Genomic DNA, 18,676 nt, shown 5'->3' with positions numbered 1-18,676 from the left:
CAATGCCGAGTTTGGTCGGAAAGTTTCAAATTTACCTCCAGCTCTGAGTTGGAGGTAGAGCTTAACCACTTTCTGCCCATTTGCGGCACTATTTATGTGGCGCAATTTGCGTCGGCGGTAATAGCACCCACAATGCCCCATTGGTTCCAATGGCAATGGCAATGGTGATTTGCCATTGGAACCACTCCCCGCAAATCCGGATCTGGCGCTAATGGCGACGAACTGAGTTGCTGTAATGCTATTAGGTTTGGGTGGTATTGCAGTGCATTTATCACCGGGATTTGCAGGAACAGATGTACTGTGAATGCTACAGAAACCCAGTAAAGGGGCACAACGGCCTAGGAAATGGGAGGAGTAGTTGCCTAAAAGTAAATTGAGGGAACAATGGAGGGCTGTTTCCAAAAGGAAAATGGGGGAACTAAGAAGCAAGATGCCCATTATTGTGAAGGAGAGATTGATTGAGAGAAGTGGAATATTAAAAAGCCTAGTATCCAGAGAAGACCAGAAGTGAAATGGAGGAGAGAGAGGAGACGGAAAGGCAGGGACGCATGGAAGGTGGCAACTGGTATATAGGAAATTGGTATTAATGAGGGTCAAAGCCATTGAACACCATGAGTTGGGCCTTGTGAAATCCCCAGGTTACAGAAAAGGGAGACCTAATATTTATTAACAAGCTGTAAGACGACAGCAGGGAATTAAGATGGCAAGATCGAAGAAAAGAAGATTCAGTGTGGAAGATATGTTTCGAAGCGTTAGGAGAGGCTCTGGATGCCAGAAAATATCTGACAGTATCTGCTGACTGTCAGAAATCTGTAGATGGACCAGAACATCACAAGTCGAGAGAGTAGACTTGTTTTAGGAAGAGGCATACATCTCTCCCCACCATTATATTAGAACTTGTAACCAGGGGCCCAGAATTTAAGTACACTCTGAAAGCGAAACGGGTAGGGTGTGAAGCAATTGGCACTTTATTATTATTATTATTTTTTATTTAAGAAAGAATGGACACTTTTCCATAGACCTGTGTGTTTTTAAGCACATAATACAATTTGGCCAACAATAACACGATTGGGTGCCACATTATCTGTTGGGTACATCAGTGTGTCACAGTGGATTGTATAATGCGGAGAGACATGCTACAAAGTAGTTAACTAAAATCTAGAGCACAGACTATGGGCTCTTTTAACAAATACCACGGTTGCAACTGCTGAATCTTAAACGGAGAGCAGCTGCACACATATTGGTTACAAGTTAATAAGTTTCTGTGTTGATGATTGTTTTGCGTTTCTTAATAAATGAAATTGCATTTTTACCGAATTTGATAACATAAATAAATTGCGTGTTGAGAGAGATTTATCGATCATTTCAATAGAACAAAGACGTCACTGTTCTTAGCCATTAATCTACATCGATCGCAAAATGTCTGCCAAAAATTGTCATCCTCTGCCAAATAAATGTTGTCCTTATATGTTGCAGCTTCGACAGTTGTCTCGTGTGAACCATCCTAACATTGTGAAATTGTACGGAGCCTGCCTCAATCCAGTAAGTTTTGTTTTTAGTCCCATGAATCTGAAGACCTGTATGTATGATGTGGATAATTTGTATTGCTGATATTATTGCAGGGTCCCTTTGGGCTAGTGTGAAATGTCCCTTCGTTGCGCGCATAGCTAGCTCAGTTATGATAAAAGATAAGGTCACACTGAATTAATTCAACTGCTGTAGAGGCAACAAATTTGCTAGCAAAATAAAAGTATCCTTTATAGGACTGCTGCACAACCCAACTGAATTTTAACTTGAAACTACTCAGATTCCTTATTCTGCTCGATGCACATTGATGTTATGACAGATTTGGATCAGTATCTTCAACCTCTAGCACTGACAACACCTAAAATCTCTGCTCTGCGACCCTTATGGTTGGGTTACGCAGATGACTATCTAATTTTCGACAACATACCAATTGGGTTGCAACACCTTCTTGATGGATTTTCTTCCTTTGTGAAAACCCATTCATTGTCAGTAAATTCATCAACTACAAAGGTGATGCAATTCTCTCGCTCCAGGAGGAAGATCCCCTTCAAGAGGCATTCCAAGCGGCACCGGTGGAGAGGATTGAGTCTTTTCTCTATCTGGGTTTCATGATTCATTCAAAGCCTTCCATTCTAGCCGTTCGCATGTGGCTGACTACAAATGCCGTTAATTTGGCGAATCGGCTAAGTAAGGAGGGTCGATTCCAAGTATGGTAAGTTTTCACTCTTGCTCTTTCTGTGCTTATTTGAGGGCAAAATCGCCCCAAAATTACTTTATGGGATTGAGATATATGGTTACTCAATGATTGAGCACCTGTCCTACTTGGAAGCCCTGATATGGAGAAGACTTCTTAATCTCCCAAGTTCCTTGCTGCACTCAGCGATACGTTGAGTAGGGCATAATCTCTCTCAAAGCAAGGGCGCTCTGTCGTTATTTGTCAATGTACGATAAGATTCTGGCTCCACTAGTTAACTCCTTATTTGTTGATCTTAAGGAGGCATGCGAGCTGGGAGGCTTGAGCGTACTGTGTGAACTGAAGGTGCCCTCTTTATTGTTGTTGGCCGAAATTGGGTACACCACAGTGCACCCTAATTTGCTACAACTTACTAATATCATACTTACTCCAATATAGTAACATTTCTCTCCACTTTAGAAAGTTTCACCTTAAAATTCTGCCATTCCCCACCTTCTAGCATAATTGTTAACACTTCTGTACACTTTTTGCAACGTTTTCCACTATTTTTGTTAGTTGATGTTCACTGACGCCATCGCAGACTTTTTTCGGACAGTGTCACGTGACCACGTGTCGCATGTTCACGTGTCCCCAAACGTGTCCACACTTCGCGAACCGGTACATACTTCACAAACAGTTCGGAACTGCATTTTCAGCTAATCTAGGAACTTTGACGCTCAAAATGTACTCTGGCACAGCGCATACACGTATTCTTACACGTTATACATAAACAATCTAGCACACAGCACATACTTGGAAGAATATTAGGAAAACTAAAACTGCTATATATGTTAAAAATGGCATACCCAACAGCCACCACCACCACCAGCTGGAAGACCTACACAACGAAAGAAGCGCAATACTAGAGAGAATCATGGGTGTGGCAGTTCTTTACCACTGTAGGAAATGTACCAAATGCTAAAGATACCAAAGTGAAATGCACTTGTACTCAGTCGCGGACAACCTGGGCAATACTCCTATGGGACCACCTCCATACGGCGCCACACAAATCGAACCACCGCAATGCTCTCAGAAAGGCTGTTCCTTCCTTAGGAGTGCTAGGCTGCCTTCCTCTACCTCATCCTCCTCAACCAATGCTGTAACCACACAGCCTACATCTGTGGGACACAAAATCCCACCGGCTACCTGGCAAGCAATAAAAGGCTGGTGATCCATATCTTTTGAAAACCGTACTCTGTATACACTGTGTTAGGGAGAATTCTCATTTCTGTGCTAATTCCCTATAACCTTAGAGACACCAGCTCTTTTGCTGGATTTAGGACTTTTTTAATTTTAACCCTGGAGTGAGTGAGCCTTTTTTTCTCACTCTCGCATGTGTTTTGACTTCATTTGGATTATGGGTTTCCTCTGTATTTGGAGTCTGACAAACTACATAGGTATCTACCTTTTTATATGGTGACACACACCACCTTCAGTGCAGTGTGCAGAGAAATCCTTTAGATTTCTCATAAGGCTTAAATGCCTTTTCTTGTGTGAAATACTGTTCCCAAGAATAGTAAAGTGAAATTGACTTTACTTACCTTTTTTCTCTTTGTAGGTCCAGCACACACCATCAAATGCGGAGTGCTGGGTTGTACTTAGTAGTCCCTTTTCCTACCTACTCATGTAACATTTTTTATGTTACCCTCACTACTTTAAATGGCTGGTGGCAGTGGTTTAATTTTACTACCATTGTGCTTTTCTACCGCAGGCTGAATCCTCCGCTGCAGTATAGCACCCATGGGTGACCATTTTGTCAAAATGGCCTCAGTCCTCTTTTTTTCGCCATTTTCTGTTTGTGAGGTTGGTCTTGGGTTTTACTCTGCCTGCCAATCTAGGTTTGAGCCTTCCTTTTGTTCGTTTTGGCTTTGGCAGGCTTCAGTACTGAAATCCGGCTCTGTTTCCCGTGTCTGGAAGGGCAGGAAGTGAGGGAGGTTCCTGAACATCCCCTGTCCTTTGTCTTTATGAATGCCTGAATGTACCCAGTCCTGATAGGCTGGCTGGCTGTCCTTTCAGGACAGCCACCCTGCTGTTTGAGTGACAGCTAGGATGTGCATGAATGGGAGAAGCCTGCTTAAAAGGAGAGACTTTTGGGACTCAAGACAGTCGACCACTGGGAAGAACAACCTGACGAAGAAACAGTGAACGAAGCTTGCTGCATCCTCCTGGACCTTTGAATTGCCAGGTGAAGCCCTGCTGCTATGTTGAAACTCCTTTTACTAATCGACAAGAGAAGCTCAAGAAGGGACGACTTGTTCCCTTGAGTTAGTGGGACCAACTAACCCTGAGACGAACTCCACTGGACCATCTTCCCTGACTGGTTGTACTTCTTTGCTGCTGCAGGAACAGAGTGCCTGGGGTCAAGAAATCCGTAGTAGTGTAATGTCTGTGATCCAGCCAGACACTCCAGAAGTTTCCCCAGGACCTTCCAGAAGCAGGACGCCCAAAGCTAGAATCACCTCAGTGCAGGACTCAAGGAGTGAAGGAAGTCCAACCAGAATCCAGCAGTGGTGCTGTTTACCGAGTGCTGAAACCAGGCTGACCTTCTAAACCTCTGCCCACCAGTTCAGAAATCCATCTTAACAACAGCAAAGAGGACCCAAGAAGATTAGGTAGAGGACATGCCTACCACTGTTGGGAATGTACCAAAGGCTAAGGCTAACAAAGTGAAATGCACTGAGTGCAACTCAGTCGCAGACTACTTGGACAGTACTCCTACGGGACTACCTCCATGCGCTGCCACACCAAATCCAACCCCTCAATGCTCTCAGAAAGGTTGTTCCTTTCTTAGTAAGTACTAGGCTGTCTTCCTCCGCCTCATCTTCCTCAACCAATACTGTCACCACACAGCCCACTTTTGTGGCACACAAAATCCCACCAGCTACCTTGCAAGTGATCAGAGGCTGTTGATCCATATCTTTCGAAGACAACAGTACTCTGTATATTCAGCAACACACCACTTTGCAGGGGGGAGGAATTTTGAAGTGCTGTTGAAGCTGTAATCAAGAAGCATGCAAAATACTGCCCCCTTCCTTAGCTGTAACACGCGCAACATCTTCCCCTGTCCACCTACCTGTCCATGTTTGTGGTTGGTGCCTCTCCCCTCATTTCCCTCCCCACCTTAATTTCTGAACCCTCCTGCAAAAAAAAAGAGAACACCCCAAAAAGGTTCCTTTTGGAACCACCTTTCACAGTTAAAAAATAGAAATAAAAAAATAATTTTATAGGCTCCATCTACTTTACATTTCTCAGTAAAGTCGTTCGACTCAATAAGATTCTCCAACATTTCCATGAGCATTTTGTGTTCTGCTAATGGGAATAATGGACAGTTGTACACTAGAGAAAAATATAAAGGGACTGAAACAAGTTTCTGTTCCAAATGCCTTTCTCTAGCATAAAATAAGGACCATAATCGATGGACCTTTTTATAACTCTCTCCAGTCCCCTTCCCGGCCATGAATCATTAAAAGACCGGATGGCACGTGCACACCATTGCACAGGGCAGCCCTTCTACCGTTTTTAATTTTATATTTGTAACACTCCCTCAATGCCTGCTTTCAAACAGTCGCACATCTATCGACCAATCACTTCCAAAAACGGTACCTATAAAGGTACATATAACGGAATCGTACCAAAATGTCGGCCTGACAATTGCGACAGCCGAAAATGCCGAATTTCTTTTTTTTACATAAAATAGTCATATAACTTAGCCCCCACTCGACAGAATCCATTCAGACTTTGCCCAAATATTCAAAGTTGGCTATATAATTTTTCTGAAAACTTTTGTCCACATTTGTCTAACGGCAACAGTTATAAGCCATCTAAAAATGTTGAGACCGCCCCTCTATTTTTGCACCCTCTTGACCAAAAACAAACAAGACATTCATATCCAAGTCTAAAATCATTTTGCATACTTTTGTGCAGATTTGTCAAATAGCACCACATTTATAAGCCTTTAAAATATTTTGGGACGCACATTTAATTTTGTTCACTCGTGCCAATACAGCACCACACTTTGCAGAACCGGTCGGGTCTACAATGAAATTCCCAAATTTAATGCAGGTTCATTGAGTGGCTCTAAAGTTATAAGCCATCCAAAAACTGCTTTTAACCAACCCTGTAATGCAGAAATCGGTATAGATGGCCTTGAACATCTCAGATGTCCGTGAACATTACAGTGATGTCCCGGACATCCGGACTGTTCACGGATGTCTGAGTTGAAAAACAACCTGTTTTTTTGGCTTTTTAAGGCCATATCCCATCACATCCTCATCACCCCAGAGATGGTTTTTATTAGTTTGGCAAGTGCAATGTTGTGTGTGTTAATGTTTTCACTGCGATGTTCGTTGACAGCGGCTGCTGTCCGCAAATCCAACATGGCGGGCATTTCCTAAAATCAGACGCATCTCACGTTTTTAACCATCTAATCAGCCGGCGCGCATCCGATGTCTGCGTACATCACGCGGCCGTCTGAACTAATCGGAAGCCCGTCCAAAACAGCGAATGATGAAGTGAGTACGCAGACCAAACCCAGATATCATTAATTTGTTTTAACCTACTTTTTGGCAGTTTTGGAGACAAAAAAACTACTGGATGGATTTACAGCAAATTTATAAATGCATGCTTTTGGGACCAAGCTGCTGCTCCTGCTGCAAATTTGGTGCAAATCCATCCAGCGGTTTGGGCTGTAGGCGTTAGCAATTTTTTTTTCACCCATTGAGTCTATATGAAAAACCACACATTTTGGGATCGCCCATCTAACTTTGCCCCACCTGCACAAAACCTAGCCGAACCCAGCAGAATCAATCTGAATGAGCCATATCCTTTTTTTGTGAAGTTTCGTGAAGATTCGTCCACGGGCGCAAGAGGATAAAGTTTTAGAAACCGCCCAAAAAGTGCTTTTCCTGTGGGTTGAGCAACTCCAGGGCCACTACTGCAGGCCCTGTGAAAAAAGAAAATATGTTACAGGGCCTGCAGTAGCCACCCTGTAGTTATAATTAAGTTGCTCAGCCCATAGGAAGAGCACTTTTTGGGTGGCGTATAACTTTGCTCCCTCTGGATAAATCTTTGGCAAACTTCGCAAAAACAGTTTATGGCCCTGTAAGAATTATTTTGTCAAGTTTGATGAGGTTTCATTAAGGAGAGGCAAAGTTATAGGGGGGTCCCAACATTTTAGTTTTTTCCATAGACTCCATGGAAGAAAAATGTTGCTCACGCCTACAGCCCAAACCGCTGGATGGATTTTCACCAAATTTGCAGCTCGAGCGGCAGCTTGGTCCCGAAAGCATGCGTTTGTAAATTTGGTGTAAATCTGTCCAGTAGTTTAATTTAAAATGGCTTAAAGTAGATCAAACTAAATTGGTGACACTGGGTTCGGTCTGTGGACCCACTTCCCTGTTCGCTCTGTGGACAAGCCCCCGATTGGTCCAGGGGGTGGCGTGATGTCCACAGACGCCCAACGCACCCGTTGATTGGTTGGTGAAAAGTGTGAGGTGCGTGACATTTTTCTGAAACACCCGCCATGTTCTATCCGCGGATAGCCGTGGCTGTCAGCGGACAGCGCAGTAGGGAATAATACTGGGAAACACATTTTGGGTCATTTGGTGTTGGAAAGAGGGGCTAGGAAGGGTGGGGGAGTGAAAAAAGATATGTGGTTATTTGTTTAGTGGAAGAGCGTACAGAGCACGGCAGTCTGCGGACACAGCAGTAGTACGCGGATCGGGTCTTGGGCGGGCAGCTTATTTGGTGACTGTATGTGGGCTTCATTAGGATAGGGGAGTGGAATGCGGTTGATATGGGGATTTTTGCATAGGTGAAAAATAGGCCATGCACTAGAGAATCTAGGCACTGGCACAACCACCACAGCATAATACGGCCATGCGCCCAAGATTCTGGCCACAACCATTGCAATAATACGTTTTCAGCGGGCAGTTTGAGAAACACGTTTGGGGTTATTTGGTGACTAGAAGAGGGCTTGTTAGAGTAGGGGAGTGGATTCTAGACGGTATGGGAATATTGGCATAGGTGAAAAATAGTTGGTGGCAGTAATCCAGATAAGATTTTCAAGTGGGAGTATTTTACTGCCTATTTTTTTTTTCAACTTTGAGAGTAAATGTGATTTTAAGAGAGTAAAAATGACTTTTCTCCTTTGCAAGAGAGTAAAATGTATGTGACAACTAACTGCCGTGTGCAAAAACTGTACGGAAATCATTACAGTGCAGCAGCTTTCTGCATTGTGACCGAATACACCTTTCATTATTTCTCTACGGTCTGGCCATTTGATCTCTCGTGTATATATTTAAATGTTGAAAACACAAAAACCTACCTAATTACATAGTAGAGCAAACATGAATTGTATTTTGTGTTTTGAGGTTCGATAGCAGAATTATCTTTTGATGTTTAATGAAAGACCTCATTTCCTGGAGCTATTACTACCGAATGGTATGCCAATGTTATTATACACAGTGCAGGGACGCAAGGACTGCATGATAAATTCTATATCTAATCTCATGCTCAAATGGTTTTTTATATATTGCTTTTGGCAAAGCGCTGTACATAGAACATATTTATCACAATTATCACCAAACCGGAGTCGGTACTCCTTTATCGACCTCGAAAGGATGAAAGGCTGAGTTGGCCTTGCCAGGATTCAAACCTGCAACCTACAGATACCTCAGCCGGTTGAGCACTCGTTGCTGTGATCTGTGCCTGATCTTATTGGCTAACATCCTTCAGAGGTCGGTTAACTGAGGTATAATTATCACAGTGTCTAGATGTTGGACGAACCATGTATGAAGCGCTACATAAAGTTAAATACCCATCTGGATTATCACAGCGACAGGTTTTGCTGAGTTTCTACAAATGTAACTTTCATTTGTTTGTTTTTTAACAGAGCTTGCACTTCCTGGAGTGTCAGGTTTTGGACGTTTTAATTGTAGTCTTGAAGATTTGAGGCTAGAACACCTGTGATTAGTGTAATGACAATCACTCACCCTTGAGCAAAGACACTGCTGCAACTGGCCATTTATAGTAATGTACCCCATTGAATGGATGTAAACTAGACCATGCATAGTTATAATTTTACAGACTGTTTTTATAATTAGAGTGTAAATTAAATTATAAGTGTAAATATGATCTGCCTCCGCATGATTATGCACACAGCACAGGAACTCCGAAAAATACTGGTTTACTTTCACTGGAAAAAAAGCATAATTTGTACAAAATGTTAATTCTCAATTGCAACTTAGTTTTCCATCTTATTAATTATACAATCCTAAAATGCTAGGGAAATATGTTCAGTGCTTCTGTTTGCTCCATGAGCATTAACACAGCAGAAGATGAATGGAAATAATCAGTGTGCAGTTTATTTTTTTGAAAGGCTTCAGAGAAATACATTCTGTTTCAGAGGCTTTTATCCATGGCTTGCATCCATGGAGATAAAAAATCAAATCAAGCCTTCTGGTTTGGGTCAATTAACCTGACCTTTGCACTGCCCTCTGTGTGTAAAACAGGAAAATAATAAAGCTGTCGTATTTAAAAGATTTTCATGCGTAAAAAGGCCTGGTATGCACCTTATCTGGAGGCCTGGTTGGCAGTCTGTTTTGAGGTCTGCAGATGTCATTTGAATTGGGAAGTTAAAGACAAGTGGTGGTTGTGGTCAGTGGCCAGATTCTTGGGTGCATGGGCGTAGGCCATGCACCCAAGAATTTAGGCACTGGCCACAATCACCACAGAATAATACAGCCTGTAACGCTCACCTGGTTCCCACGGAGGCGCGGTGTCGAAGGCGCAGAACTCTGAAGATGGACAGGAAGGGCCCCTCTATTCTGGCTTCCCTGGCTCGTTGGATACCCTCCTTAGGGTTTGGAAGGATGAGCTCTCCATCCTGCTTCTGATGCAGGGGCGCGTTGAAACCCAGTTACTTCACTGGATTGAAGATTGATGGGAGTTCAGGTAAGCTTGACTGTTCAGGTAAGGCGCTGTAAAAGTTCTGTTCAAAAGTTCAAGCTTAATAATAATGTTCGTTGTCTAATTGCAGCAAGCGCTAATGCTTATGTCTTTTTCCCCTTAGGGGCCGGGGTTCGGAGTGCCGGAGATATGGCGCCGACCCGAAGTGAAACAGTTCTGGATGAGCGCTCAGGTAATGTCTTTGCATTCGCTCATTCAATGTCTTTGTCTTTTTTCCCCATAGGGGCCGGGGTCCGGAGATGCCAGGAAGCGGCAGGACCCAAAATGCAGTGGGAATAATCCAACAGGTAAGACTTAAAAGGAAACTGAGCTTTCCTTATTCCTTTTCTCCCTCTCACCTTTGTTCTTGTCTTTTTTCCTCTAGGCGCCGGGGCGTAGCTGAATCCGGAAGATCGCTGCTGAAGATGGAAGCGCCTTGCAAAGGTGAGTAAAATGCAGCGCTGCAGCGATCGAAACGAAATGCCTTTAAAATGATATCTTCCTTTTCAGGGCCGTTGGAGAAATGACTCCGGGATGCAGATTTAGCAGGTAAGGGCTTTTCTTCTCCTATTCTCTTCCTTTCTCCCCTTGCAGGTGTTCCAGGGTGCTGGCAGGCGTGGCTGAAGTCAGGATGCAGGAGCTGACACGGTGAGCGTCCAGCTGCTAGGTGCAGAACAACGCGAAGCATGTGTGGCTGTTCGGGTGGGGTTTAAATAGCCTTGGAAGAAGTTCCTGGTATGTATCCTTCCACCAATCAGGTATGTATCCTTCCCCGACCACACCCGGGTGGTGAAGTAGTCCTACAGGTTAAGTAGTCCCATTCAGGCCTCAAGAGGGCCTGGATGAAGCAGCAAGGTCTGCATCAGGTAAGTGTGCACCCAAGCACTTAAACACATATCCTCTTCTATGAGCCTGGCGCCTAAGGCGCCAGGACTGGGGTCCGCTATGAGCCTGGCGCCTAAGGCGCCAGGACTGAGTCCAAAGGGCCCCGACTTGGGCCCGCTGAGACTTCCCTGGGGAAAATGATGTCTGCCTCTGGGGTTGCTGGGCCCGGCCTGGCTCCTTAGAGGTAGGCATCATGACACAGCCATACACCTAAGAATCTGGGCACTAGCCACAACCATTGTAATAATATGTGTAAAGAAATGGAATTCAGGCATTGGAAACAACCATTATAATAATATATGTATAGTAATTATACATAGTGTTTGGGCAGTGTATAGTTTTTGTAACATGGCAACACAATTACCATTGGGGGCACAGGTTGACTTCGTTGTACATGTTAATGTAGGAGAAATCTTTGCTTCTTTTTCTGTGATAAAAGCATGGCATAATATGTTGGGTAGGATAGTTCACAATGTTGCATTCTATACAATCTCACATATTCATGTACTTTTAGACCCTCATAATTAGTACATTGCAAGTATTATGTTTCAAACAACACTACTATGCGTTTTTGCTCAGTTGCTGTTTTTGTTTGCATAATCATTGGGAAACAAAATCCGTACAGGATAAAGAAACCTACTACATTTATTTTCCGTTATGTGTCACACTGTTTGAAGTGTGTAGTACTTAAAAGGAATGTTAAAGGTGCACAAATAAGTTTATTTGGTGTTACAAAAAGTGTTGTGGTAGGAAGAATTGTAATGCTGTAAGTGTTTTGCTTTTTGAAAGTGCTATTTATTTTTTTTAAGGAATTTTTGAAGTATTTGCATATCTGTTGGCATATTGAAACTGTTTTTATTTGAAAAGGAGCATCGCAGTACTATAGATGTAGTTGGATACCAGTTGGCATATTCTAACCGTTAATACTTTTATAGTTCTGAAGGGTAATTTTTGAAACAGTTCGATATTTGTTGGTGTATTCCAACTATTTTGATACTGAAAAGTAGCATTGCATTAGGATGGCTGCAGTTGGATACCAGGTGGCATATTCAAACTGTTGATAGTTATACAGGTCAGTGACTAAACTTTGTAGACCCTCATAATCAGTACGTTCTAAGTACTATGGTTGAAACATTACTGTGTGTTTTGCAGAGTTGTTGTTTCTGTTTGCATAATCATTGGGGAAATAAAATATATTGCATTACACTGTTTGAATTGTGCAGTACTTAAGGGAATGTCTAACGTGCACTAACTCTTGATAGTTTCATAGGTCAGTGACTAAATTTAGGTTTAAGGAATATTAAGTAAGCATTTGTTAGATTTGCTGGTAATCTCTGTTTTAGAGTAACGGAAGTGTCCTTGCATTCAAAACAACCACATCTTTTTTTTAAAAATGTATGCAGCATAGTGACCTGCAGTGCTTTTGGCACCAGCGTGGTATATTATGCCTAATGTTGTGAAGGTTTTCTTGCCAAGAGATAATTGCCAGTGTGTGAAGCTAGTAAGCTTGCAGTTGTTTTTGATACCATATACGTTGTACCTTAAAAGCATTCCTATCACATATTAGCTATGTGAGTTTGTGTAAGGTGGAATGATTGTCTGAATTCCAAACAGTGCATAGGATGGCATGATTAGCATTTTGCACTAGTTGATGAAATGGAATGGATTCACAATTAGGTATAGATACATACACACATTGTTCATTAGGGATGTGCTCTTGTGCAACAGGGTTGCAGAGAGTGCATGTATGCTTCCACGTGTATGAAATCTGGAAAATTTCATTTATAGGTAGGTTTTTGCGTTCCAGTAAGCACATTAGAAATTCTTTTGGATCTTCCTGTGTGTTTAGGGTGAATTTTACCATTCCTGCACAGTAGTCCAATTATTGCCTTATTTCTGGGTCTCATCAGGACTTGGGCGGTAACCCTTAAAATCGGCGGTAACGCTCTTAGTGTCGATTTTAAGGGTCCGTCGGATCACGACTCCAAATACCGCCGTCGCCATTACAGCCGGCGCAAGGACAGCCGGCTGTACAAGCGCCGGCCATAACAGCGACAGGAACCATTAGCGCTAAAACATCAGCAATCACGAGTCCGGCGTAAGCGCTATTAGCGCCAGAAAAGCGGCGGATAATCCGCCGAAAATACCACCAGCAAAAAAGCTGGAGGTAACAGAACACAGGCCACAGCAATAAGGGCCCAGGTGGAACCAATGCAAATCAGAGGCCTACAAAGGACCCACCCATGCACAACACACCCTCCCCAACACCATTACACCAGCAGGAGGAGGGAGGAGACAGCAATGAGGTCCCAGGTGGAACCAATGCAAATCAGAGGACTACAAAGGACCCACCCATGCACAACACACCCTCCCCAACACCATTACACCAGCAGGAGCAGGGAGGAGACAGCAATGAGGGCCCAGGTGGAACCAATGCAAATCAGAGGCCTACAAAGGACCCACCCATGCACAACACACCCTCCCCAACACCATGCTGCCATTTAGAGCCGGGAGCCTTGATGTCGACTTCTACCTGCTGCGCCTGGAGCTAAAGAGGCCAGCCAACCAGGCCAGGGCCCTGGGAGTGCAGGGGGCAGTGGGGATGAGGAGAAGGAGGAGGAGAGCAGCACCAGCAAGGCGGCCAGTCATCCCCAGGGTCAGGCCAACACCCTGGGCCCTGACTGATGGTCAGTTGGTGATAGACTATCGGCTGGACAGGGCAACCATCACCCAGTTGCTGGACACAATCCAGGGTGACATATGCAGCCGCATAGCCACCAGCACGGCACTACCTCCCCTAGTGAAGCTCGTGTCTGTGCTTCAATTTCTTGGGACTGGCAGCTACCAACATACCGTTGCCATGATGCATGGAATGGCCCAGTCCACATTCAGTGCCATGCTGGGACAGGTGCTTGATGCACTGTTGAATCATGTGAACGAACACATTGCATTGCCAGCCACACAGGCACAGGTGAACCAGCTTAAGGGTCAATTCTATGCTATTGCCCAAGTCCCGAATGTTATAGCAGCCCTGGACTGCACACATGTGGCACTTGTACCACCCCAGGCACATGAGGCTGCCTACAGAAACCGTGAACCGTACCATTCCTTCAACGTGCAGATGACATGTGGTCCTGACCTCACCTTCAGCCACTGCTGTGCCCGCTACCCAGGATCCACCCACGACTCCATGGTCCTACGCAACAGTACCCTGCCAGCGTACATGGAAAGGCACCGAGGCCAAAACACATGGCTACGGGGTGAGTACAAATGTACACCACAAAGCATGTCAATCCACAACTGATGGTGCCTGTCACAGAATCCATCATTCCCAATAGGCAGCAGCATCACTGCAGCATACACATTCAAGCACCTTGCACGATGAACCTTGGACATGTCCAACACAGCAGAACACACCCATGCAGGATGTAAGACATGTGGCGGCACAGTGACATATGGAAGCCCCACCACAACAAAGCCTCCTGTGTGAGTAGCACCATGGCTCCCAACACTGTTACAGTACAGAAATCCCACCCTGGCCATCCGACAGTAATGAAATTCCAAACCATGAGCTGGCACATCCACGAATGCTCTACACATAAGTAGGCCGAGTAATGACAATGCACATCCCACAAACACTGTCCCCAAAATGGCCATGGAAATGCATGGAGAACAGTACAGAATAGTGAAGAACAGCAAATGCAACTGTAGCCAAATGGATTTGCAATGACACATGAGGCAGCCACTTCTGTCAAGCAGAAGTAGATGGAAGGGCCCCCTTATCCTGCGACAAGTGAATGAGTACTGTTACATACAGAAACATAGGCGTACCAAGTGGAGAGTACCCCATTGATTCAATCGTGCCCGTAGGACAGCACACTCCACAATGTTATAGGCCAAATGACAAATATGTCAAAATCACACTGCTGACAAGGCTCTGTACACCCACTTGACTTACCTTGTCCCCATACCGGCTTTCTCTCCTCTGCAGGTGATTCTGGATATCCCCAGTATACGTGGCTCATGACCCCTGTGCGTCACCCACACACGGTGGCGGAGTGGGCATACAACCTTGGCCATGCCCGTACACGGATCTGCGTGGAGAGGGCATTTGGACTGCTGAAGGCAAGCTTCCGGTGCCTCGACCGCACGGGAGGGGCAATGATGTATGCACCAGAAAAAGTTGGAAAAATTGTATGTGCCATGCTGCACAACATCTGTTGTCGCAGAAAGGTGCCACTGCCCCCTGATGCTCATGTGCAGCCATCTGAGGATGGTAGTGAGGGCGATGAAGTGCCAGAAGGTGTTGCACATGCACAAAGGGTTGGGCTGAGGGAGGGGAGGTTGGCCAGACAGGGATTGATTGATGGATTCTTTTAGAAATGGGTAATGGGTACATTGTAAATATGTCACTTCAACATTAAATTGCATTTGTAACAATCACTACTGTCCATGCATTGTGATTTTTGTAACGTGATTTATTTTCCGTCCAACAAACCCCCCTGCCCCCCAGTAAACACCCAGCACACAATCCCCCCCCAGTGAACACCCAGCACACAATCCCCCCTCCCCCCAGTGAACACCCAACAATTCCCCCTTCCCCCCAGTGTACAACCCCCATCTGTGCAGTTGCCTCATCAGGCCAACAACAATGATGCCATGCACCACTAGGATGGGCGCGGGCGCTTCCCTCTCCCAGGTCCCTCCGGTGTGCGTGCCCTCAGGTGGTGCATGGACCGGCGCCTCGGAGATGGCTCTAGTGAACCCTCTGTGGGTTTGGTGGAAGTAGAGGGTACAGAAGCGCTGGCCATCATGTGCTGACGCATGAGGTTATTGGCCTCATGTTGCTGTTCTGCAAGTGCTGACACTGCCTCTGTGAACTCGCGGACTCGTTTCCCAAAGCCTGTCAGGGCAGCGGTGCATTGTTGTACGACTTGCCGTGTACGCGCATTGTCCCGCGCCACGGATCTGCACCCATGCCTGATGGAATGACTGACAGCCTTTATGTGCCTGCTCTGCACCTTTGCCATGGCTTCTACCCGGGCCTGTTTGGCCTCGATGATGTCCAGTCGGCCCATGACTGCTGCCCCAGTGACAAAGGGCTCCCCTGGTGCGTCACGTGGTGGACCGCGAATTGGGTGCTGTCGGGGGGGCGGGTGCATGGCGAGAAGCCACCAGCCTGGACTGGGCTGCCTGGCTCAGATTGCTGGTCCTCTGGCCTCCCAGAGGACAATGTGTCCACATCTGGCTGCGGTGTGCTGCAGCGACGCACAGGCGCATGGCGAGTCACTGCCTGCTGTCTGCCTGGGCTTGGGCTTCCCTGGGGTGTTGACACCCCTTCTCCATCACTACTACTGTGAGAGTGTAGTGCGGCGGCATGATGCCGACGTGGAGGTGTTGCTCCCACGTCGGGCTCCAATTCAGACCTCTCTCTCTCGGCATCGGGGCTGTGGATGGTGGCTTGGGGTAAGCTGCCCGTCGCCTCCCTGCGGCCATGTGGCTGCTGCTGCTGCTGTCTGGCGGGGCTGCGTTGGGGTGAGGTGGGTGTTCCCCTGGGTTGTCTCCCTTGGGTGCAGCGTCATTGTGGGGTGCTGGTGCTGGTGGAGGCACGGTGTTGTGGGCGCGTTGTCGGTGTGGCTTCATCCCCATCATCACCGGGCTGTTGGGATCGACGTGTGCCTGTGGGGTACATAGGGGGTGGTCTGAGTACAATGCTACATACATTTGTATGATGCAGGTCATGCCAACAAGTGTGATTGAAAACAGTACCAATGACGCACTCAACTTGCATGCATTCTGTTCAGTCACCATGTGGTGCTTGTTGTGGATGTGCATGGAGGTACACTGCATGGGAACGCGTGGTTGGGGTGGACTGCGCTCAGGCTTTTGTGGTTGTGTTGATGCACACTACCACTCTATGTAGCTGTCCTATGGCTATGGGAGTCTATCCCCTGCCCCTGTCATTCATGCACTGCACGTACGGGGTCGTCTAGGCAGCACTACCATTCTAGGGATGTGGGCCTCACTTACGGGTGTATGCAGTGCCTCAGACACATGTATTCACTCTCATTCAGATGCATGCATTTGGGGATGGGACTCACCTGCCATTGGGTCGATGCCAGTCCCTGCCTCCACTCCACCAATGCCCTCTATGGTTCCGACGTCGATCAGGCCCGTCAATTTCTCCTCCCATGGTGTGAGGTCGGGTGGGGGTGGTGGCGGCCCTCCTCCTGTGGCCCTGCTTGCACTCCTGTGCTGGGACAGGATGTCTCGCACGCGCAGGTCATTCAGCCACTTGCGGCAGTCCTCCCCATCCCGGGGCATGCGCCCCACGGCACTGACCCTTTGGGCGATGGATCGCCATATTTGGCCTCTACGATGGGCACTGGTTTTCCGCTGCTGCAGCTCATTATGGTATGTCAGTGCCTCCTCCACAAGTACCTCAAGCTCCTGGTCACTGAACTTGGGTTTCCTGACCCTGTCCAGTGCACACTTGCCCCTAGTGCGCTCTTGACTCATTTTCCAGCCTTGGATTGCGTGGATGGCTTCCAGTAGCTGTGATATCTGACGGATTGTGATTTCCAAAATGGCCGCCGCTTTATTTCCCGTTCCGGCGGTGACGCGTTTCCCGCGCGCTATGAGCGTGACGTGGCGGTAGCGCACGGTGCGCCGGATTTAAGGGTTTGCCCTAATCGCGCGAACGCCAGGGACCGGGGCGCGTGCACGATGACTCGTGATCTGGCGGATTATCCGCCGGGTGTCTTGGCGTTAGCGCTATTTAGGTCCGGCGGATAATCCGCCACATTTACCGCCCAAGTCGTGATGAGGCCCTCTGTGTGTTGTCAGGATTCTTTGTGGCGTTTCTATGAAGGACGAGCATTTTGTAAACCCAACTTGTCTGAGCCGTTCAAGTAAATATTTTGAATAATTGGTTGCAATTGGAACAGAAGATTGATTGCTACAATTGCATAGCAATTTACACCAGTTGTGTTGGAAAATGTAAATGGACCAGAAAGTTCTGTCTGTGTCATTTACTGGACCTCCACTTGTTTTTTTAGAAGAGAGATTTCTCATTTTTTTTCTGCTGATGGATGTGCACTTGCATTTGCACTAGGTAGTTTTGTGGTTGTACTACTTGATGGAGTAGCAGTTGTTTTTAGTTTCTTTGGTGGTATTGTTGGGAGTTCAGTTATAAGTTCTGTTTGCATTAATTTTCTTTTTAAAAGTTTACCTTTTTCAGGAACAGGGTACATATTGAGATGGGATGTGTAGAGTGCACATAGTCTGTTGTACTCTACGATGCAAGGAATGTCAGCCTAGACTTTGTTTGCATCAACATTTACCAGAAATAGTCCTTTGAATGTACGTAGACGTGAAAGTGCTACATAACTCGTACCTTCTTTGAAGACTGTTCTGCCAGTGTCAACCAATGCCTGATCTAGGGTTAGACCTTGTGATTTGTGAATAGTGACTGCATATGCAAGAGACAGACTTGCTATCTGTGTACATTAATGTCCTTGAAAAGAAGGAATCATGCTGTTGAGCGTCCTATCCTTTTAACTTCGGAAAGTTTGTCAAAGTGGA

General features: G+C 46.0%; 1 protein-coding gene across 14 annotated transcripts in view; it reads left to right on the top strand.

Annotated features, from left to right (window-relative positions):
- The window catches only part of MAP3K7 (mitogen-activated protein kinase kinase kinase 7), a 1,005,666-nt gene that overhangs the window by 184,221 nt on the left and 802,769 nt on the right, over positions 1 to 18,676 (top strand). For all 14 annotated transcript variants that reach the window (XM_069606471.1, XM_069606465.1, XM_069606460.1 and 11 more), the window contains exon 3: positions 1,477 to 1,542. In XM_069606471.1, the coding sequence (XP_069462572.1) occupies positions 1,477 to 1,542 (66 nt within the window). The remainder of the gene's footprint in view (positions 1 to 1,476; positions 1,543 to 18,676) is intronic.

Source organism: Ambystoma mexicanum, chromosome 4p (genome assembly GCF_040938575.1).
Source record: "Ambystoma mexicanum isolate Mex_15411 chromosome 4p, UKY_AmexF1_1, whole genome shotgun sequence".
Classification (NCBI taxonomy): Eukaryota; Metazoa; Chordata; class Amphibia; order Caudata; family Ambystomatidae; genus Ambystoma; species Ambystoma mexicanum.
This window is presented reverse-complemented; position numbering and strand designations above follow the sequence as displayed.